Raw genomic sequence first — 24,237 nt, 5'->3', positions numbered from 1 at the left:
GTGAGCCAAAATGAGGGAGATGGGTCAGATGCAACTGAGGCCACTGTCAACCATGGTGGGGGGAAATCTTTGGTTGGGGAAGAAGTTGGACCCTTTGGAGGCTGCATTGTCGATGCTTGTATTGTTAGAACAGATGAGATGGAGGAACTGGAAGAATGGAATAGTTCAGGTTGTAAGTTTGCTCACTGAGCTGGAAGGTTTGTTTTCAGGCTTTTAGTCACTGTGCACATAGTCACTGTAACATAGTCAGTGAGCCTCTGGTGAAGTGCTGGGTGTTATGTCCCGCTTTCTATTTGTGTCTTAGTCTCTTAAGGTGGGTGAGATACTTCTGGTTCTTTTTCTCAGGTTGGTAAATGGGGTCCAAATTGACATGTCTATTGATGGAGTTCTGGTTTGAATGCCTGGCATCTAGGAATTCCCATGCGTGTCTCTGTTTAGCCTGTCCCAGGATGGATGTGTTGTCCCAGTCAAAGTGGTGACCTCCTTCGTCTGTATATAAGGATACTAATGATAGTGGATCATGTCTTTTGGTGGCAAGTCGGTGTTCATGTATCCCGGTTTTCTGCCTGTCTTTCCGATGTAGTGTTTGTTACAGTCCTTGTATGGTATTTTGTAAATGACATTCGTTTTACTGGTTGTTGGTATAGAGTCCTTTAGGTTCAGCTGCCGCTGTTTGTGTTAGTAGGTTTGTGGGCTACCATGATGCCAAGGGGTCGTAGTAGTCTGGTAGTCATTTCAGAGGTGTCTTTTTATGGTAATGTGGCTAGAGTTTCTGGGAACATTTTCTGCTTGTTTGCTTTTGTTTAGGAATCGGTGGATTATGTCTTTTGGGTACCCATTCTTGAAGAGAAATACCTATACAGCATATTCAAGAAGAACAGATACCCAATAAACATAATCTACCAATTCATAAACAACAAACCCATACAAGCAGACACAATGTGCCCAGAAACTCTAGCCACATTACCATATATCAAAGATATCTCTGAAATGACTACTAAATCACTCTGACCCCTTGGCATCATGGTAGCTCAGAGATGTGGCAGTGAGTTAAACAGAACTGCAGATGTTGGAAATCAGAACAAAATCATAAATCAACTAGAAAAACTGAGCAGGTCTGGTAGCATCTGTGGGGGGAAAGGGTTAACATTTCAGATTCAGGACCCATCTCCACTGACACTCAGCAGCAACAGTGTGTACAATCTATATGATGCACTGCAGAAATTTGCCAATAATCCTTCTACAGCATCTTTCCAGCCCATGACTGCTTCAATCACAAGCACAAGGATAGCCTGCGAGTTCCACTTCAAGCCGCCCGAAATTGTCACTTGGACATGAAACATCATTCCTTGAATGTGATTGAGTGAAAATCTTGGAATTTGCTTCCTAGTGACATCGTGGGTCTACCTACTCCACCTGGACTGCAGTTCAAGGAACCAGCTCCAGCTCACTACTACCATCTCAAAAGGCAACTACAAATGAGCCCAGCCAGCAACACCAATGCCTCACCCATGAACAAAATAAAGGAACACAAGACCTGTGAATGTATACGTAAAAGTCATGTAAGGTGGTGGAACAGGTAGAGAACTGTTAATAAAGAGTGCAGTCAGAGGTCCACAGCACAGAAAAAGGCACACTCAAGTCTGCCAGTCAAAAATAAGCAGCTTATTATTCTGATCCCACTTTCCAGCTCTTGGCTTGCATGTCTTGGAATGTGCACATCTAAATACCGCTTAAATGATATGAGAGTTTCTGCCTCATTGTGTTCCAGATTCTCACCACCCTAAAGGAAGAAAGCATTCCTCTTAAGACCTGTAAAATTCCTGTCAGTTACCTTAAGTTTATGCCTCTTTGAGATTAACCCTTTCACAAAGGGGACAAGTTCCTTCCTGTCTATGCCACTTATAATTTTATACATCTCAGTTGTGTCCTGCCTCAGTCTCCACTGTTCCAAGGAAAACCCTAGTCTATCCATTTGTGGGGCACAAAACTACTCTCCATATTCCAAATGCAATCTTCAGCCATTCATTCCTGGTGAAGGGCTTTTTCCTGAAACGTTGATTCTCCTGCTCCTCGGATGCTGCCTGACCTACTGTGCTTTTCCAGCACCACTCTAATCTTGTCCATCATCTTCAGTACCACTTTTGCCTAACTGCTTTTGGTTTCCTGTTTTCTGCCTCCTCTTCTTAAAGGGGGTGTTGCAATTGCTGTTTTCCAGTCTGCTGGGACCCTCCCTAACTCCAGTGGTTCCTGAAAGATCACTGCCATTGCCTCTACAATCTCTTCAGCTATCTCCTTCAGAACACTTGAGGTGTAGCCCATGTGGTCTGGTGTTTTATCCACCTTCAGATATTTGTTTCCCAGCACCACTTCCTTAGTGATCTCCACTATACTCATCTCTGCCCTCTGATTCGCGAGAAGTTCTATCTTCCACAGTGAAGACTGCAAAATATCTATTTGGTTCCTTTCATTTATGTTCCTCATTACTAATTCTCCAGCCTTATTAGATTGCTGGGAAACATTTATTCCTACTTCTCTCTAACCTTTTAGACATCTAAAAAATTCTGTGGCAATTGTATTTTATATTACTAGCTTACTCTCCTATTTCATCTCCTGTTTATTGCCTTCATTATCTTCTGATTTTTTTTTTAAAGACTTCCCAATCCTCTGGCTTCCCAATACTCTTCACCACATTGTATGTTCCTTTTTTTTGCTTTTATGCTGTCCCTGACTTGCATTGTCAGCCATGGTTGCCTTGCATGTCAGTATGTTTCTTCTTCCTTGGGATGAATTTCTGCTGTGCCTCCTGAAATACCCCATGAAACATTTGGATAGGTATAGGAATAGGAAGGGTTTGGAGAGATGCTGGTAGGTGGGACTAGACTGGGTTGAGATATCTGGTCGGCGTGGACAGGTTGGACCGAAAGGTCTGTTTCCATGCTGTACATCTCTGTGATTCGCATGCATGCATGCACACAAGTCTATGGGGTGAATTTGTATTTGCAGATACATTCAATTTTGCTGAAACAAAATGCACAATCTGCAGGCAGTCCAACCCTTAGGTCTCTCTCATATCTTTCCCCCCTCACACTAAACCTATGCTCTCTAGTTCTGGACTCCCCCACCCCAGGGAAAAGACTTTGTCTATTTATCCTATCCATGCCCCTCATAATTTTGTAAACCTCTATTAGGTCACCCCTCAGCCTCTGACGCTCCAGGGAAAACAGCCCCGCCTGTTCAGCCTCTTCCTATAGCTCTAATCGTCCAACCCTGGCAACATCCTTGTAAATCTTTTCTGAGCCCTTTCAGGTTTCAAAACATCTTTCCAATAGGAAGGAGACCAGAATTGCATGATCCAACTCGTCCATGCTGACCAGATATCCCAACCCAAGTCTTTTCCCTGGGGTCGGGGAGTCCAGAATTCGAGGGCATTGGTTTAGGGTGAGAGGGGAAAGATATAAAAAGAGACCTAAGGGGCAACTTTTTCACACAGAGGGTGGTATGTGTATGGAATGAGCTGCCAGAGGAAGTGGTGGAGGCTGGTACAATTGCAACAGTATGGACAAGTTGGACCGAAGGGTCTGTTTCCATGCTGTACCTCTCTCTGACTCTGACCAGCTCCTCCCTCATATCTTTCCTTTACCAAGCTGTAATTTTACAACTAATTCCAGCTTTCCCCCCTCAAACTATAGGGTGAGCTCGATTTATGTAGGGGATCCTTCACTTTAAGCTCCCTAATGAAGTCAGTCTTATTAAACATCACCACATGCTGAATTATCTGTCCCCTAGTGTGTTCAAATGTAAGCTCCTCCAAAAAATCATCACATAGACATTACGCAAATTATTTTCCTCAAGATCTGCTATCAACCGGGATTACCCAGTCCACCTACATATTGAAGTTCTCCGATTATTGTAATAATGCCTTTCTCATGTGCCTATTCTATCTCCTGATTTATTTTCTTTCCCACATCCTAACTACAGCAAAGAGGCCTGTACACATCTCCCAAAAAAGGTCTTTATTTCCTTTGCAGTTCATCTCTACCCAGACAGATCTGCACTTTCCAACTCTATATCACTACTTGCTATTGATTTAATTTCATTTCTTAGCTGCAAGAGGATCAGGTTGCCTGCTTCCTAAGACTGAGATACCCACAATATCATACCTGGCAATTTCAATCTCTATAACCAGCTCCATTTGCATTTTTGTATATTGTATGCATTTAAGTACAACTTCCTTAGTCCTGCATTGACTGCCCTACTTCTCAATGTTGTCTGCTCATCACTTTATTCCATAATTTTCCATGCAACTGAATCCACGCCCCCACTGTTTAGTTTGAAGCTTTATTTACTGCCTTTATAATGTGATTCACCTGGACTCTGTTCCATTGGAACAGCTCCTTCATTTCTCAGTACTGGTGCCAGTATCCCATGAATTTGAACCTTTCTCTCCCATTCCAATTTTTGAGCCACACTTACCTTTTTAAACTTGTTGACCATGTGCCAATTGCCTCATGGCTCAGATAATATTTCAGAGATTATTACTTTTTTGCTTCTGCTTTATAATTTAGCCCCTAACTGCTCATATTCTGTCAACATAATCTATTTCCACTTGGTACTTAAATGAACCATGACAATGGATCTCTCCCCTTACTCTCCAAGTTCCTCTGCAGCACACATATGATGTCCTGAACCTGGGTAACAGATAGTCAACACAGACTTTGGGAATTGTGACCCTGGCCACAAGAGAAGAGTGTTTATTCCTCTGATTACCCATTCTTATAACTAACAACTATTTTTCTTTTCAACTCTTCCACCCCAAACGCGCACACCCCAATTTACACACATGCGCACACCCCAATTCTCTCTCTCGCACGCACCCAGGTTTTCTTCCTGCAGCCCTCATTCTCCTCCACATATCAATATTCTCAAATCTGTTAAATGAGCTCAAGACTGAGGCTCCTTCAGCACTACCTTTTGGATTTCTCTGCCTGCCTTGCTCATAGTCACATCCTCCTGTCCCAGACCACTGACTGAATTTGAGGTTGTTAATCTAATCCTTAATGCTCCCTTGGTCCTACTGTTCATCACGTATATATATCTTATATCTTATATATATCTTGCGATATATGCTATTCTAGTCTTCGTTAATAGCCTCCCTGTCTGCTCTTATATGTTGTCTATGATGAACTTTTATAGGATGCTAATCTGACCACAGCTAGAGTGCAATTCCTAGTCTGACGCTATAGGAAAGATGTGAATGCCTTTGTCATCCTGTTTCCCTATCCCCGTATCAGTTGAAGCAATAACTCAGACACAGTATGGCTTTACTTCCATCATCTTTATTCCGGGCCCTAGAGGGAGAGAGAACGATCATCCATGTTAGTAGAGACCTGCGTTATTGGTCTTCTCTTGAAATGCAGATTCTTAATGGATGAAATAGTCGCTTACAGGGCACGGCCTCGAAATAAATGGCTTTACATAAGGAATGCTTTTTCACCTTCTCAACCCACTTCCCTTGCCTCCAGCACCTCATTGTTTACTGCAAGCTCTTATCTGATCCAAGTCATGTTAGTTGAGCCTTTGTCCCACACAACCCAAAACCTGACTCTTTCCCTACCTGCTCATACCTTATACACTTTCTCACCTTGGAGAGAGTGCCAAAGTTTTATGAGAATGGTGTCAAGGATGAACCACTTAGGTTAGGAAGAAAGATTGGAGATGGGACAGTTTTCCTTGGAAAAATCTGAGGAGATTTAATAGAAGTTTTCAAAACTGCATGATCTGGACAAAGTAGGTAGGCAGAAACACTCGCAAGGACATTGAGAATAAAAGAGCACAATTTGAAAGTGTTTTGTAAAAGAAGCAAAGATGAAGTGAGAAGACTTTTCACCACAAGCAGTTAGGATCTGAATTGAATTGTCTGGAAATGTGGAGGCAGGTTTAATTGAGGCTTTCAGGAGAGCATTTGATGACCATTTAAGTAGTACCTATCTCAGCCTTTTCCCTTTAACCTTGCACATTTTTTCTAAGTTCAAATGTTTCGTTTGTGTAGACATGAAGGCATGAATGGCCTCTGTTTGAATCAGAATAATTATGATTTCTGACTACAGGTGTCAATGGATTTCTCTATTTCCATTCTATTTAAAATATGGAATAAACTTGCATTCACTCAGCGCTTTACAATCTCATAGCTATTAAAGTATTTCAGAAGTGTTGTTACTGTTTTCTGTAGGCAGACCGTAGCCAGTCACCCACAAACAGTGAACTCATTGGCTGATTGTTGTAATTGAATATGTACTCTATACAAATAAAGTTTGAACTTGAATTCCACTTTGTTTACTGTTGCATCCAAAAGACCAAATCTTTGGCAGTGTTGAGCTTCCTTGGTGTTGTGTTCAAGCCTCTGAAGTAGGACTTGAAACCACAAATATCTGAGATAGAGATGCTGTCACTTCAAGTTGATATTTGGGGACACAATTGAAATTGCTCAGGGATTATAGACAACTAGAAACTAGAATTTAATCTAAACTTTGCAAACTAAATCACAGTTAAAGGGTAGAGTCCTTTATATGGATTTTCTAGTTGCTACGGATCTAGAGAAGATATCTGCTTCACTATAAACTAACTTGCTCTTAAGCAAAGGAGGTTACCTCAGAGTACAACAGGATCTTGATCCAATGGGCTGAGGAGTGGCAGATGGAGTTTAATTTAGATAAATGGGAGTTGCTTCATTTTGGGAAGGCAAATCTTAGCAGGACTTGTACGTTTAATGGTAAGGTCCTCGGGTGTGCTGCTGCACAAAGAGACCTTGGAGTGCAGGTTCTTAGCTCCTTGAAAGTGGAGTGAAGATGGATAGTGAAGAAGACGTTTGGTGTGTTTTTCTTTTATTGGTCAAAGCATTTAGTATTGGAGTTGGGGGGGGGGGGGTCATGTTGCGGCTGTACATGACATTGGTTAGGCCACTGTTGGAATATTGTATGCAATTCTAGTCTCCTTCCCATTGGAAGGATGTTGTGAAACTTGAAAGGGTTCAGAAAAGATTTTCAAGGATGTTGCCAGGGTTGGAGGATTTGGGCTATAGGGAGAGGCTGAAAGGCTGGGGCTATTTTCCCTGGAGAGTCGGAGGCTGAGGGGTGATCTTATAGAGGTTTATAAAATCATGAGGGGCATGAATAGGGTAAATACACAAGATTTTTTTTTGGGGTGGGGGAGTCCAGAATTAGAGGGCATAGGTTTAGGGTGAGGGGGAAAGATATAAAAGAGACCTAAAGGGCAACTTTTTCACAGAGGGTGGTACATGTATGGAATGAGCTGCCAGAGGAAGTGGTGGAGGCTGGTACAATTGCAACATTTAAAAGGCATTTGGATGGGTATATGAATAAGAAGGGTTTAGAGGGATGTGGGCCAGGTGCTGGCAAATGGATTAAGTTGGGATATCTGGTCGGCATGGACGAGTTGGACCGAAGGGTCTGTTTCCATGCTGTATGTGTCTTTGACTCTATGATGTTGTTTGGGTCCTTTTTCATCAGAATATTGATTCCATTTGTGCACAATTTTGAGTGGGCTAAGACCTGGAGGCGCTAAGTGTTTCCTAGTTAAGGTTACTATTCTAACTTCTCTACCAAGGATCATTCTTAGTTGGGGTTAATTGCAGATTTTTCTCCTTTTTCAGTTCTTCTGATTTATCTACCATTTCACGACTAACATTTTTAGCTTGCTGAATTGTGCTTTTTATCATGGGTTGCAGCAACTCTTCACTTATGAAGAGGCAACCAAGTATTCATGAGCCTTTTTAATTTTCACGATTGCATAATGTTTTGGCATTGATTAATTGTTTCTATCAAATTAATAACAGACTAAAGTTTGTGAATGCGCTATTGTCTCTGGTGCAGGTTGAATAAAGCTTTTTTTCTTGCAGGTTGCGTTTACTACAAGAATTTATCATCCAAATATTAACAGTAATGGCAGCATCTGTCTTGATATTCTAAGATCACAGTGGTCCCCTGCTTTAACTATTTCTAAAGGTACAGTGAAACTAATTATTTGTTACTTTTTGAAGAACACAATCTATAGCGTAGCAATTCTCTGGGAAAAGTGCTAAGAGTCCTGCAACAATTGTTTGTAGGTTTTTGAGCTTTGCCTGCTGATTTCTAGTTGTAAAAAGAAAGTAAACAGGTAATGAAGGAAATTATTTGAATTGCTGGCAGCAGATTCTTGGTCATTTTTCTGCATTGGCAGTATTTTTAAATGCACATTGGAAAATGTAAGTGTTGGGACAACATAACTATATTTCTGAACTATGTTAATAACAAAGCTGGAAGATATCAAATTGTTTGGACACTTTGGTTTAAATAGGGTTCACCAAGGAATGAGGTCAATTATTTCATGTCTATAAGTTACCTGTTGATTCCAAAAAGTCAAATAACCTTGGAAAAACATCCAAGCAAGGCTTTTATGATATGAGATAAATTGAGTTTATTGGCTTTAATTGCTTGAAAACCTGTTTGGAAGAGTTTGTGGAGTCCTGTACTACAGCCTGCTGAGCCATCCTTTCTGATCAGGAAAAGGGAAAGGCTTCTAAAACTTGCAGTAGCCTTTCACCTGTGCCAATGTGTGCCCTGTCAAAGTTGAAGGGACCCTTTCTTGGCTGTGCTGAACCAAAACGGATTGTTTGTTAATGGTGAAAATATATTTCCCTAACTCTGGGTTCAGTGAATATAACCAGTTAAAATGGTAACTTTAATATTTTGTCCTAATTTTATTTTGCTATCTGGATTTGTTTTTCTGGTGGGTAGTTTGCCTTGCAGTTTCTGGTCAACTTTCCTTCAACGTTTAAAACTTTAAATGTTGCTTTTTAATTGCTAAATTTTATTAAACCGTTTAATTTTGGGAACACCTTTATCAACCTCCTTTCCCCATAATTTTTAAAATTGCAACAAGCTGGGTAAAAACTTTGTTATGGTGAAATAATGAGTGACTTTTCAGCTACTTTCAGTTATCCCTAAACTGAGCCAAATAAAATGGCTAATGGTTATAAATCAAGTTCGTAAAAGTTAGTAAATGGTTGAGATGAAACTTCCACTCATTACCTGCAACCAGTTTATAGGAACAAATTAATTTGGTCTCTTTTGTATCTAGTTTAAATTATTTTTCTTCAGAGACAGTTTCTAGAAATATTAATTGAATGTTAGAGACTTTTGTAAAGGACTATGGAATATTTTACAAAGGTTCTTACTTTAATTACAATAAATCTTTCCTTATACCTAGTCTAATTGTATGGCGTTGCACAATTCTTTAGCAGATCACCGATCTATTGCACCTAATCATAAACAAATTTATTCCAACCTAGGCAAATGTATAGGCACATTTGTTTTATTTCAGCTGACTAGGTCATTCTTCTAATTTGACTGGTAGCCTTGACTTCCACTATCTTTTTCAGCTTCAGCAACCACAACCAAGTAAGTCTAAACAAACAAGCACAACTGAATAACTCATAAGTTAGGTGCACTTACAGTTAAGTTTGACATTCTTAAAATGATGATCCTCAAAATTAGGATATTCTACTTTGTTAGTTCTCAACTTGTCACTTTAATATGTCACAAACACTTAAATTGATTTTGTTGATTAAGTAAAATCAGGGCTCAGATCTGCATCGCAACCTGTGGCAGGATTCTGCAAAAGTTGCACCTTGTCATAAAGGGACAAGCATACACACATTATAACATTTACTTGGCCCCAGTGTTTAAATGATCCAAGAACTAACAAATAGCTCCATCTGTTGTGCCTCCATTTTAGTGTGTTCAACGGTACTTGAAGACACTAAGTCTTACTCCTTTCATCTCCTTTTGACCATATTAAACTTCTTCGGTGCTTCCCTATTTCTAGTCTGTCTTCCCCTCCTTCGCAGCCATGATGCACCTGATAATTGACACACCAAAATTTGAGGTGAAGCTGATAACTAATGGCTCACCATACTGTAAAAATAATGAGATTGCAGACATATCTCTCCACTTGCAACTAACTACAGACACATTTTGATCTTGAATGAACAAGTGTGTTTTGAACAATTTTCAGGGCCTAGGGACAGGAAGCAATTTTTATTTTCAACCTGTCATAAAAACACAATGTAAGAAATGGGAATGGACCATTTAACCCTTCAACTTATGTCATTCATTAAGACCATGGTTGATCTGAGTAACTGTCACTTTCCTTCCTGTGCCTTTGCATCCCTTTAGAGAAAAAAAAATTCCTGTGTCAAAAAGCCCTTGTCAATAACACAGTCTTGGTTATATTAAATCTCCCAACCACCACCTGTTCACTTGGGGGGAAGAGAATTCTAAACACTCCCAGGAATTTCTTCATCTCCATATCAACTAGGAGAGTCCTGATTTTGATTTTGAAATTGTGTTCAATAGCTCAGTTTTCTCCTCAAGATGAAGCTTCCTCTCACCTCTGTCAAGCCTCCAAATCTAGAGAGAGATTATCTCTCCCCTAAACTCCAGAGCATGAACCAAATGGTCTACTCCTGTACCTTTGTTCCAGTACTTCAATGAGTACAGGCCCAATCTGCTTAACCTGTCCTCTAGGTTCAGTCTCACCTGTGCTTTTCAAATCCTTGATTCAACCTTTGGATTTTAATTTTCCTCCATTCTAAGTAAACATTATCTAAAACTAATAATCCAGCTGCCCTTAAACAATACCCAGCTCCCTCAAACATGCACTGTATCACAATTATTTACTTTTTGAACACTAAAACCACCTTCCCATTTAGACAGTTTAACCTGCACATTGCAATGAGCAGTACATGAAAGATGTTCCAACAGTAATGGTTTAAACATTGTGGTGTTCTGTCAATGTGTAATGCTGAAACCAGAGGATATGGTGCATTTGGATTTTCAAAAAAATCATTTCATATTATGAAACATGAGATTATTATGTAGTGCTCGTGGGACAGGTAATGTATGAACATGAATTAAAAATTGATTAATGAACAAAACAAAGGAAGACTACTAACTAGAGGGTGCACTGCAAGGAATAGTATATAGATTTTTACTTACAATTTATAACAATAAAGATCTAGCATTACGTATGCATCTTCAGTTGCTGATAGTACAAAGTTAAGTTGGAAGATAAGCTGTGAGGACATCACAAAGACTAAAAGGATTTTGACATACTACATGAAGTAGCATGGCATAAGGATTATAATTGGAACAAAGAATAGTACAGCACAGGAGCAGACACTTCACCCCAACAAGCCTGCACTGACTCGTTATGCTTTTCTAAATAAAGGAAACCTTTTGACTCGACACTATCCATATCCCTCTATTCCCTGCTTTTCATATCTGTCAGGCTGCCTCTTAAACATTGCTATTATATTTGCCCAGATTAAATTTCATCTGCCACTTCTCTGCGCAACTTTCCAGGCTGTCTATATCCTGCTGTATACTCTGGCAATCCTCCTCCGTATCCACAGCTCCCCCAACTTCTGTTTTCTATGAACTTACTAATCAAACCACTACGTTATCTTCCAAATCATTAAACAAAGAAATAACATTAGCTAGTCTCTAGTCCTCTGCGACTTCACCTGTGACTGAAGAGGGTGCAAAGATGTCTTACTAGGCCCTAGCAATTTCCTTCCTCCCCTCCATCAATATTCTGGGATTGATCCCGTCAGATCTTGGGGACTTGTTTACAGTAGTGATTTTCAAAACACCAACAACTTTTTATATACCAACATTCCTTAGAATATCAAGATACCCCTCTCTGGACTCACCATTTACCAAGTGCTCTTCCTTTGTGAATACCAATGCAAAGTATCTAAGGACCTCACCCACTTTCATTGGCTCCATGCATAAATTCTCACCTTTATCCTTGAGTGGACCAACCCTTTCCCTAGCTAACCTCTTGCTCCTTAAAGACTTATGAAAAGCCTTGAGATTTTCTTTAATCTTGTTTGTCACTTCATGGCTCCTCGTATTTTCACAATTCTAAAACAAGCTAAAGATCCGAACTCTGGTGAAAGCACATTCCAGTTTACAACCAAAAGATTAATTTCATGATAGGCAGTTGAAGGGATAACCACGTTGCATTGGGTACTTCTTGAGTTTTAATTAGATTTGTGCAAAGTTAAGTGGTCACCTGATACTTTACATTTTAGAACTACTTATGGTATCTCAAATATAGAAATGCAAAAAGGTGTGAAGCTAAAGAAGACATGAGATGTATAATATGTAGATGATTCATTCAGACCCGTGTTTTGGTGGAACCTGGTGCAAAGTTGTATTGGGCTGTGAACTGTCATGGCTATAAGCATCTTGGCACAAATAATTTCAAGTTGCAATTTTATCGCAAAAGAAGCTTTAGGAAAATCATATCCAGTACATGGACAGTAGAATTTATCCTTTTAGGACAGTTTGTAATTGAGTAATTGCACATGGTGAATGCTTACTAGTGAAATCTGTGGTATCATAATTTCATGTGTTTTATTACTTTGAAAGCAAAAACCTTCAAAAGAATGTTGAGTAGTATTAATTCAAATTTCAGTTTTCTAATTTTTCCAAGTATAATTTCTCCAAATACCGATGTGGTAAATGTTAACCTTTGACAAACTGAAGACTGAGAATATTCAAAGTTGTTATGTGTCTTGTCTCATTTAGAGGCAGGTGACTTCAAACTAGAGTAAAGTAACTGTGTGTTTCAGAAGGGTGAACGTTTATAGAAAAAAAAACTTGAATTGCTGATATTTATTTTGCAGTACTATTGTCCATTTGTTCACTGTTATGTGATCCAAATCCTGAGGACCCGCTAGTGCCAGAGATTGCACGTATATACAAAACAGATAGGGAAAAGTGAGTATTCTTGCAAGTTGCATTTTCAGTGTCAAACTTTGATTTAGCATTTTAAATGTGCAGTTTTTCAATATTTATTTGCAATCCCAAATTGGTATGGAATACCCATTTTTGGAATAGTAAAATATTTTAATGCACTTAATGTATTCTTCAGGAATACTAGCTCCTTCATTGCTATCAGTCATCACTTTCATGCTGAAAGCTGTTGTGGATTACTGTTATGTCTGCATGATCTCAAATTAAAATGAGAGAAAAGTATGTTCTCAACAGTCTACTTAAGATCTAAAGTGCAATAAAAGTTTTCTAAGTTTTATTTAACTGTCAGTGTGCCAAGTAACAATTCCTAGATTAGGGTTCCTAAACTGTTCATGTGGTATGTTCTGATTGCAGCCATTTCCAGTTAACCTATTTAAGTGATCGTTGTTAAAGTGCGATCTCTGTTAATTGTGCAACCTTTTCTAAATGCTCACCCTCTTAACCAATTTGGGCATTTTTGTGGCTCTACGCTGTACGTCAAGGTTGGTCAAAATATATTTGAGGTCTTTTGGTGTGTCTACAAGTACTGGTAGGCAGTTGTTGAAGACTACCAATGCCACTCTGCAGCTATCTTCAAAAGACCTTGCTGCCTGGAATATTGAAGACTGGCAATGCTCTGTGCTAGTTGTATACCATTTATAGTACTCAGATAAGCAGTGTAAAGTTCTGTTTATGATTATCGGTTGTTATACTAGGAAAGGCTTCCAAACCTTGTGATGTTGTCTAAACTAAACCAAATCCAAAGACTTTGAAAGTCTTGGTGCTCAACTAACCATCAGTGCATTAATATTCTGCATGAATTTCGAAGTAGAGACTGCTGCAATGGTCAAAGGACTGAAAAAGAGGATGCATGGTCTGATTTTGAGAATGCTGTAGAAGAGATACTAGTTGTGATGTTATAGGTTTTGAGAGTTTATTCATTTTAAAATTCCAAGAAGAATCGAAATAGGTCATGGAAGTCACCTGACTGATTTGCTCATCCAAAACTGTGAAGTAAGATTCACAAAGCCCATGACAGTTTTCTCTGAAGGTGAGTCTTTATTGAAAGCAAGAACTGCCTCAGAAGGTCCTGAAGAAGCTAGCTTGTACATTTGCTAGAACTGGATATTCTGGGAATCTGATGTTTTGCTGAAATTGAACAAAATCTTTGAGAGAAAGTGAGGGCTGCAGATGCTGGAGATCAGAGCTGAAAATGTGTTGCTGGAAAAGCGCAGCAGGTCAGGCAGCATCCAAGGAACAGGAGAATCGATGTTTTGGACATAAGCCCTTCTTCAGAAGAAAGCACATAAGCCCTTCAGAAGAAGGGCTTATGCCCAAAACGTCAATTCTCCTGTTCCTTGGATGCTGCCTGACCTGCGCTTTTCCAGCAACACATTTTCAGCTCTGAAATTGAACAAAGTCAGGATTGCTATTTTAACACATTTGATTTATGAAATTGATATGGAATTGTAAGGAGGATCAATTCGCTCACCAACTTGCTTCAAGGTATTCCTATTGGGAACAGGTTCTATTAGCCTCATTGCTTTAATGTTATCTGCTGTCCAAAACTTCCCAAACTGTATGACATGCTCCAGTAGCAAGTGCAAAAAAAATGTGCTTTCAAGGACCACCCTTTACCATTTTAATGTCCAGATGTTAGTCAGCACTTTAATGCAGGCATTTATTTGGATATTGGTACAAAATAGGAAGGGGTTAGACAAGCCTGAGCTAATACTAATTGATAGTGTCTGACATCGATATTAACTGGAATCGACATATTGAATCCTTTTGGTGCTGTGCTTTAGATTTACCTAAAGACAGGTGGTAACCCAGGATGACCAGTGATTGTCTACATGGAGTCTAGTTAGTGTTCTTAGATAATGGATGCTGTGGTTTCTGGTGGTGTCAACTGGATGGTGGGTAATACTGGAGTAGATATCTTGTCAAATTCTTTAAAATTTTAAGTCTGTTAAGTAAATGCAAAACTTATGGGTACAGGAAATCTGATATAAAAAAGTGCTGGAGAAACCCAGCAAATCTGGCAACACCCATGGAGAGTGAAACACTTAACATGTAAAGTCTCATGACTCTTCTTTAGAACCAATTCTGAAGAAATGGTGTCATGGGACTTGAAACATTAACTATTTTTCTCAATCTGAGTGCAACCCGACCTAAATTTTTCCAGCACCCTCTGTCTTCTATTTTAAATGTTGGTTAGATTTTATTGATGTTAATTCAAACTTTTTGACCCTACTTGTGGCCATTATTACAGATTTAATGTGATAATCCAAAAAATCATTATTTTTATATTTTTAAGCATGACACTGTTAAAATCAAGGGCCAATCAAATTGCTAGCGTTACGTTTAGGTCATATTTAAATATAATCGGTTTCACTTCGTAAAGGACATGAGTGAAATGTGTATTTTTATTCTGGTAGTGCTTTGATCACTATACAAACTTTTTCAGATTTAGGGTTCCCAGTTCCTTCAGTGGGAGTTGAACTCTTATTTCTGATCATTAGTCCAGGATGCTTGATTACTTGACAGTTATATAACTTAGGATACTGTTGCTTGGTTTACTGCTGAATATGTAATGATTTGTTTGTAGCATTTTAAGATCACATACCTGATTTTTGCCAGTCTTCAAGGGAAAGGAGATCAAATTTGAAGTTGGGAAGAGTAGAAGAGGATTTGGTTATCTCTTTGTAATCAGTACCCTCCACTAGAAGTGTGTCTTGATTTGCCTATCCTGTTCAACAAGTTGGCTTGCAAAATAATGAGAAAGTGAGGACTGCAGATTTTGGAGATCAGAGTCAAAAAGTGTGATGTTGGAATGACAGCCGGTCAGGCAATATCCGAGGAGTAGGAGAGTCGACATTTCAGGCATAAGCTGTTCATCAGGAATGTCATTAGTGTACCCCTTTATTCACTGTTCTATATGGAAGCAGAATTTGAATATCATGGATGCTGGAAATGAAATAAAACAAAATATAAATAAAGCATTTGGCAAGTATGGCAGTATCTGTGGAGAAGTAGTATTTCAGACCAATTCTTAAAGCAGTGTGATACTGTTATATTGCCCTAGTTGTTGAAAGCATGTTTAAGTTGTAAGGCAGTTGCTGATTATGTTGAAGCTATCCATATTCCCATGTGAATGAATTGGAGAAAAATCTATGGTTCTCAAACCTTGTAATTTGTAGGTCTGACATTTGTGCTTGTTAACCTTAATAGATATAACAGACTAGCAAGGGAGTGGACAGAAAAGTATGCTGTGCTCTAGGGTAAGGTATTTGCAAATTCTGAAGTCTGATGTGCGTGCACGGCAAGATTCTCTTACACTAAATATTTCTGCATGCTGTTTTATGGGGTGATCAAGTATGAACTAACTCAGCAGGCTAAATTTTTGTTTGGCAAGTGGAAAGAGAAGCAGGAATTGACCAACCTTTTCTCAATTGGTGCATAATCAAATGATTGCTTGTTAAGTATTAAGATGCTTTGGAGGTTTTGCTGGAGTACATGGACTACAAAAGTTCAAGAATACAGCTCACCAACACATTCTCGAGCAACTAGGTATGGGCAATGAATGCTGACCCAGACCCATGCCCATGTCCCACAAGTGAATAAATTCAAAAGTGCTTGATGCTTTAGGCACTGCTGGAAATGGGACTAGATTAATTTAGAATATCTAGTTGGCATGGGTGAGTTGGACCAAAGGGTCTCTTTCTGTGGTGTATAACTTTGATACTCTTTCACACTAGTGCTAGAGTGCAAAAGTACTGGGGTCTTGTATTTCTAAACCACCAGTGAATACAACTGGATATTTTAATAGCTGGTTTTAAGTTCTCACTATCAAAAGCACCCAAGTTCAGCTTTAAGGTTACTGATACAGCCTCTGTAGCACTGGTGTTTTTGCCAATGCATATTGTTTTGCATCATTAGTACTGTGGAAATATAGTGCAAGTTACTTGTTGGATAATTAAGAATGTGACACGTGGACTAGTATTGGCTAACCTTATTCTCTAATCTAAATTAAGAGATGGTTAAAAAATCAGATCGAGATAAACAGGCCAATCAAGTCACTAGTTATGAGAAGATCCCTGGAATCCATAATTGAAGATCACCCTTCAAGATGATCAATCCACTAAGATATTTAAGATTAAGCAATGCTTGACAGTTTGGGTTTTTTTAAAAAAAACTCTTAGACACTATTTCCCTTTTATGAAGCCGTGCTGACCAAATATTCTGCTGTTATTTCCTTCACAATTGATTTCAATACTGTTCCAATAGATGTTAGACTAAGTACCCTATGGTTATCATCTTCTTGCCCCTCTCTTTTTGAATAGTGGTATCATGTTAGCAGTTTTCCAATCCTCTGGTACTTCTCCAGCAAATAAATCTTTTGAAAAATTACAACCAATACATCCACTGTAGGCCCCTCTTTTAGGATCCTAGGATGCAAGCAAACGAACAAAGCCAGGAGACTTATGTGCCTTTTAATTCCATTAATGTGTTTAATTGTACTTCTCAGTACTTAATTCCTCCCCCGTAATCTTTCGTACTACTATACGATATCTGCTGCTGCTTTAGGATATTCATGAAACGCAGGTGCACTTTTTCCAGTATTGTGCAAAGTATAGAATTGAGTGGAATGGATGCTAGATTTTAATTGCCCCTGAAGTATACTGTAACTTAAAATTATAATGGTTTTCCTAATATATCTTAATGTCAGGATACTAAACTTCCTCAGTGGGCTTGAATTGCTTAAAAATATTAGTTTTGTGCACAACGCACAGCAAGTGTACAAACATAGAACATTACAGCACAGTACAGGCCCTTCAGCCCTCAATGTTGCACCAACCTGTAAAACCAATCTGAAGCCCATCTATTCTACACGATTCCATTTTCATCCATATGTTTACCCAATGACCATTTAAGTGCCCTTAAGTGGCGAGTCTACTCCTGTTGCAGGCAGGGCATTTCACGCCCTTACTCCTCTGAGTAAAGAAACTACCTCTGACAACTGTCCTAAATCTAACGCCCCTCAATTTAAAACTGTCTCCTTGTGCTAGCCATCACCATCCAAGGAAAAAGGCTGTCACAGTCCACCCTATCTAACCCTTTGATTATCTTGCATAAATCTACTCAGTCGCCTCTCAACCTTCTGTCTAATGAAAACAGCCTCAAATCCTTCAGCCTTTCCTCATAAGACCTTCCCTCCACAACTTCTCACTTCTGTCATTGACCGGCCCTAATCTTACTCTAGTCACTTTTTTAATGATACACCTATAGAAAGCTTAAGGGTTTTCCTTGATTCTATCTGCCAAAGATTTCTCATGTCCCCTCCTGGCTCCTCTTAATTCTCTCTTTCGGTCCTTCCTGGCTAATTTGTAACTCTCAAGTGCCCTAACTGAGCCTTCACACCTCACCTTTACATTAATCTCTTGACAAGACATTCAACTTCTTTCGTAAACCACGGTTCCCTTGCTTGACAACTTCCACCCTGCCTGACAGGTGCATACTTATCAAGGAGAAACAGTAGTTGTTCCTTGAACAAGCTCCACATTACAATTGTGCCCATCCTCTGTGGTTTCCTTCCCCATCCTATGCATCCCAAATCTTGCCTAATGCCATCATAATTGTCTTTCCCCCCCAGATATAACTCTTGCCCTGCGGTATATACTTATCCCATTCCATCATTAAAGTAAACATAACTGAATTGTGGGCACTAGCACCAAAGTGCTTACCTACCTCCAAATCTAATACCTGACCAAGTTCATTACCCATTACCAAATCCAATATGGCCTCACTACTTGTTGGTCTGTCTACATACTGTCGAGTGTGTGGTGCTGGAAAGTCACAGGAGGTCAGGCAGCATCCTAGGCGCAGGAGAGTCAACGTTTCAGGCAAAAGCTCTTCATCCCGATGAAAGACTTTTTGCCCAAAACGTCAACTCTCCTTGGCTGCTGCCTGACTCTGCTTTTCTAGCACTCCACGCGCGACTCTAATCTCCAGTATTTGCAGTCCTCACTTTCGCCTATCTACATACTGTGTCAGGAAACCCTCCTGCATATATTGGACAAAAGCGGACCCATCTAAAGTACTTGAACAATAGTGTTTTCAGTCAATATTTTTAAAAGTTAAAGTCCCCCATAACAGCTATCCTGTTACTTTCGCTCTTATCCAGAATCATCTTTGCAATCCTTTCCTCTACACCTCTGGAAATTTTCAGAGGCCTACAGAAAACTCCCAACAGGGTGACCTCTCCTTACCTGAGTAGATGAGTCCTCATCAAACATCCTTTCTGCCACCGTAATACTGTCCTTGACTAACAATGCCACACGTCCCCCTCTTTTACCACCTTCCTTGAAACATCTAAGTCCCAAACCCGGAACAACCTTTCCGTCCCTGCTGTATCCATGCCTCTGAAATGGCCACAGCATCGAAATCCCAGGTACCGACCCATGCTGCAAGTTCACCCACCTTATTCCAGATGCTCCTAGTGTTGAAGTGGACACTGCCTGCCGGTATACTCATGTGACCTTGAAACCTTATTTATGACCTCACTACTCTCAACCACCTGTACACTGGAGCTGTAATTCAGGTTCTTTTTCCCATGCTGAATTAGTGTAAACCTTCCCAAGGTTCAATAATTCTGTGTAAGCCTGCAGTTATAAGAGGGCTGTTTTGGCACAGTAGTGGTGTCTCTACCTCTCCCCCAAGAGGTCAGGGTTCAAGCCCCATCTGCTCCTGATGAATCATAACATTTCTGATCAGGTTGATTAGAAAATATCTAAATTTGCAGCTATCGGCTTATTCTTTCTCCATCTGTGTGCAACCTACATCTCCACTCTCCAAATCCTCACCATGGTCATCCGACATCTTGGCAATTCTGCCTCCTGTTCCGTTCTTACCTAATATTGGTTGGAGAATTGCCTACTATTCCTGCTGCTACACAATTGCTTCTAGCGTTTCTAAGGATCAACCCTTGACCCTGACCTATTTAAAGCTTGTTTGCACTTCAGAGACATCAGATCACAAAGTCTTGGAGTAGAATTAGGCTATTCAGCCCATCAAGTCTGCTCCATCATTTGGTCGTGGCTGATATGTTTCTCAACTCCATTCTCTTGCTTTCTCCCTGTAACCCTTGATCCATTTACCAATCAAGAACCTATCAACCTCTGTCTTAAATAATTTGACATCCCTCTGTGCCAATGAGTTCCACAAATTAACCACTGAAGGAATTCCTCCTCATCTCTGTTTCTTCAGTCTGAGTCTGTGCCCTCGGGTCCTAGTTTCTCTTACGAGGCCTTTTAGCATTGCATAACCTTCAATGCGATCTCCCCCCCACATCCTTATAAACTCTGAATACAGACCCAAAGTCGTCACCTGCTCCTCATATGACAGACCCTTCATCTCCAGGATTATTCTTGTACCACCTCTCGACCCACTCTAAGGCCAGCATATCCTTCCTAAGAAGAAGAGGCCTAAATTGCTCACAATATTCCAAATGCAATTTTACCAGAGCCATATACAGTCTCAGCAATACAATGCTGCTCTTATTTTTTAACTTCTCAGTGAATGTCAACATTGCATTTGCCTTTCTAAATGCCAACTGAGCCTGTATATTAACCTGAAGAGAATCCTGAACTAGGACTCTCAAGTCCCTTTATGCTTCAGATTTATGAAGCCTTTCCCTATTTAGAAAATAATGTATGCCTGTCTTCTACCTACTGAATTACTTTGCCACATTATATTCCAAATGCCACTACTTTGCCCACTCTCCTAACCTGTCAGTCTTTCTGTAGCTTCTTGCTTTTTCAACCTATCTTTGTGTCATCTACAAACCTAACAACAGTGTCCTCAGTTCCTATATCCTGAACCTGAAGCAAAAAGATTTTTATGAACTGACATCTGACTTTGCACCACCAGCTTATTCTACTCCTTCACAGTTTGATAAGGAGTTTGATAATTTATTAATATCTGGTAATAGATGAGAAATTTCCAACACTTGGGGAGACCAAAGCTGTTGCTTTCTGTTCATTTGTTACAAATTCTTATTCCTCATAACAATTGGAGACTAAACCAGTCTGTTGAAGCCTTGCTGTCATATTTGGCCCATGGTCATATTTGCATTATTGCTGTGAACTTCCCTAGCTCTAGACTTGACTATTCTCAGGCTCTTCTGGAAGATATCTCACATCTACCCTTTGTAAATTTGAGGTGATTGAAATTATGCCCTCAAATTAATTTCTGTTCCTTTATCACCCTTGTGCTCCTGATCAACTTTGCTGGAAAAGCACCACAATCTCTACTCCTGACCTCCAGCATCTGCAGTCCTCACTTTCTCCTAGCCCTCCAGATGTGCTTAACTAAGGCCATTTGAGCATGCTGAAATTAAATCTTAGCCTTCAGCTCTGGAATCCCTCTCTCTGCACTGACTAACTTTCTACCATTCTTGCTTTCTTAAAACCTACTTATTTGACCAAGGTTTTCAAATCATCTGGCCCAATATCTCCTTATATCTAATTTTGCTCCATAATATTCCAGTGCTTGTGAGGATAATTTAATATTAAAGTTTTATGGTTTTGGCAACAAGATGGCAATATTGTAACTTGTATGCTTGTTCCTTTTCCTGAGAGGAAATGTTGCATTTACGTGAAGTTACAGTTTAGTCACATGACTAAAGGGTGATTATCATATACAGGGTACAATCACAGACTTCAAAGTACCAGTGAAATAACATTTTAGGTATAGCTGGGTCTGCAGATTCAGAGATGCATAGTTTCCAAATGGATGCATGTGTATGAAAAAATTGCAGCAATATCTTGACTTCACTATTAGGAGAAATGCGCAGAGGGTTCTACATTTTATACTTTAGGGAACACTGAAATTTCAAGAACTACAATATCTTAGTTCTAAAAATGGAGACAGATATCCAGAGATGGAGAATTGTATGGCCTTTTTTGTATTTATTTTGAAAACCATGTTGGAATTAAACGGGGTAAATTTTATTGAATTAAGTAAGGGAGAAATGGGAGCTTGAAAATGTAATCTTGCTAGAGAAAGATTAGCAATGGAGCAATTTTTGTGTTTTGATTAAGAGAAATTAGTTTCTGGATAGCCTTACATAATCATCTGATTTGAAGCATGAGGTGCAGAGTGAGCTGCTGGCTAAAGTGCAGCTTTGTCGCTTCTGTTTGTAAATGGCTTTGATATCTGTCGTACTAAAGTGTAATTAACTTCTCAGTTTGCAATTCTAGGCTCCCACTAAACCCATGTTGGGATAGGTGGGGTGCAGACATGGTACTATCACATCCCTCTTTTCTCATTCTGTCAGAAGTGTAACCTATAGTGGAGGGAAAATAATGTATTTTGACTGACCCTAATCTTCTGCTTCCAAGTGTCTACATGGCTGACCATTGAATCTCTGCTCAATTGTGCTTAACATTGAAGATTAAATTTGTTATTTTGATCAATATGCTTGAGTCTACATCTAAAACCAGCAAAGGTTTAGTGTGTACTGCAAATTTATTGCATAGGAGTTTAACATCTTTTTTTCTTCCTCCATTTGCAGGTATAACAAACTAGCCCGGGAATGGACTCAGAAATATGCAATGTGATACCTTGGAATTCAAATATCTTACGTTATAGCTGGAATAAACTTTAAATTACTGATTTTTGGTTTTCTATTTGGCTGCCCCTTATAAGATCACATCTTTCATCCCCCATCCACATGCTCTTGAAGGCAATTTAGTACTTCTGCTTCGACAAGACCAGCACTCTGAATTTTTAATGTAGTTTCATCATTCATCTGAAACTCTGACCTCCCTTATAAATGGAGCATGTGTTAAGTGGCCAATACTTTCACAATAACTTGGTTATGAGACTAAAAGCATTCCTCATTGCTGTAACAGTGGTGATTTTTAATCTGAAATTGAACAAGTCAGCAATTAAACTCCACTCTTAAAGGATTGCTGCTTCGTCAGAAAACATTTTTCATTTTCCCCAGATAAAATTACCTATTTACTTTATGCTCATAACTTTGTTATCAATGGTGGATTGGTACAGGATGTCATAGTGTCAGCATTAATTAAAATATTGGCTGTATTTTATGCATGTTAATAAAAGGAATGACTTGAGGTTTTTGTTGGTTTTGCGCAGAATGAAAATGGAAGTTACTGTCTCTCTACCTTACCAAATGGATTAGCTCAGATCATTTTTGTAAATTTCATTTATAGTACTGCTTTTAAAAACAAAATTACAGCTATTAGTTAATCTGTTATCCAGAACACACTTATATGGCACTGAATTATGATTCAAATCTTTTGGTTGACTGATCAACTAATAGCTCATATTCATTCGGTTTTTCTTTTTAATAAAGTTGCATAAACCAATTTTTGAGCAGCCTGAATGAATGCAGTACAACTTGCTTTCTTAGCTTGTGTATCTTTAGTGTGGAGCATTTGAGATTTGTAAACATGGAGTGGAGCCTCACTGATTGTAAGGTTGCAATTTGAAATATTTTGCCAAGCAATTCCAACTAGTGGTGTGAAATTCCTTAATCCTGTATTATGGCTCTTGTTCTAGATTAAGGTCATGCTTAATGTGTGGTAACATTGATTTTTACCTTTGCCAAAAAAAGTAGTTAGAAACTAATGGGCAGATGTATGCTTACATGATTGCAGTGTGTACTGTTTAAATGATATGTCGCACGTGCTGCTAAGAATAATGTTTTTATATAGCTATTCAAAACTACATTATGGGATTATCTCTAGTTTCAATAGTATGCTGCCCTTTCTTGAGAGACTAACTCTTATCTGCTGAATGATGACTTGGTTAATGGAAGTAAGGAGCTGGAACCTGAAATTCAAACTTCCCTACAGTCTTCCCCACCCACCTACCACTTGGCATTTGAGTTTTTATAGTCTGAAGTCTCATTTTCATTGGATAAAGGAGGATTACTTACTGTTTAATTGTCCTTTTAAATTTTTTCAAAGTTTACATTTGTTTAGATTCAGGAATTTGTAACCTCTTAAAGTCACAAACCTATACAATTTTGAAGGTGTAGTAATTGAAATACCACTAAAATGAAAATTCAGCAAGGGTTTCAAAACTGTATTAACAATTGATTTTTGATTTAAATTTGGCATGTTTTATGCGTCTGACTTTAAAATGGAAACTATAACCTGCTAATTTTGGCCGTGGCATTTATATAGTTAATGCTTTAATGTAAACTTTGTCAATAATACTTGTTCCAAACTAGATAATGATCTGTGATTGTAGGATACCTAAGAATAATCTGAGCACTTAATTTGGAAAAGATGTGAATAATTTAATGGTTTGTAACATAACTAAACAATTCAATTAATGCTGT

The 24,237-nt window shown here is 39.0% G+C and overlaps 1 protein-coding gene across 2 annotated transcripts in view; it reads left to right on the top strand.

Annotated features, from left to right (window-relative positions):
- Positions 1-23,829, top strand: part of LOC122539551 (ubiquitin-conjugating enzyme E2 D3) — a 38,555-nt gene extending 14,726 nt beyond the window's left edge. Inside the window, exons 5-8 of one of the 2 annotated variants that reach the window (XM_043674531.1) lie at positions 7,919-8,024; positions 12,755-12,848; positions 16,095-16,144; positions 22,438-23,829. In XM_043674531.1, coding sequence (XP_043530466.1) covers positions 7,919-8,024; positions 12,755-12,848; positions 16,095-16,143 — 249 coding nt within the window. In that variant the 3' untranslated portion in view covers position 16,144; positions 22,438-23,829. The remainder of the gene's footprint in view (positions 1-7,918; positions 8,025-12,754; positions 12,849-16,094; positions 16,145-22,437) is intronic. The other variant, XM_043674532.1, reaches the window with a different exon arrangement.
- Positions 23,830-24,237: the final 408 nt, after the last annotated feature.

The sequence above is a fragment of the Chiloscyllium plagiosum genome, chromosome 32 (genome assembly GCF_004010195.1).
Source record: "Chiloscyllium plagiosum isolate BGI_BamShark_2017 chromosome 32, ASM401019v2, whole genome shotgun sequence".
Taxonomy (NCBI): Eukaryota; Metazoa; Chordata; class Chondrichthyes; order Orectolobiformes; family Hemiscylliidae; genus Chiloscyllium; species Chiloscyllium plagiosum.
Note: the sequence above shows the minus strand (reverse complement) of the source record. Positions and strands in the feature narration are given on the sequence as shown.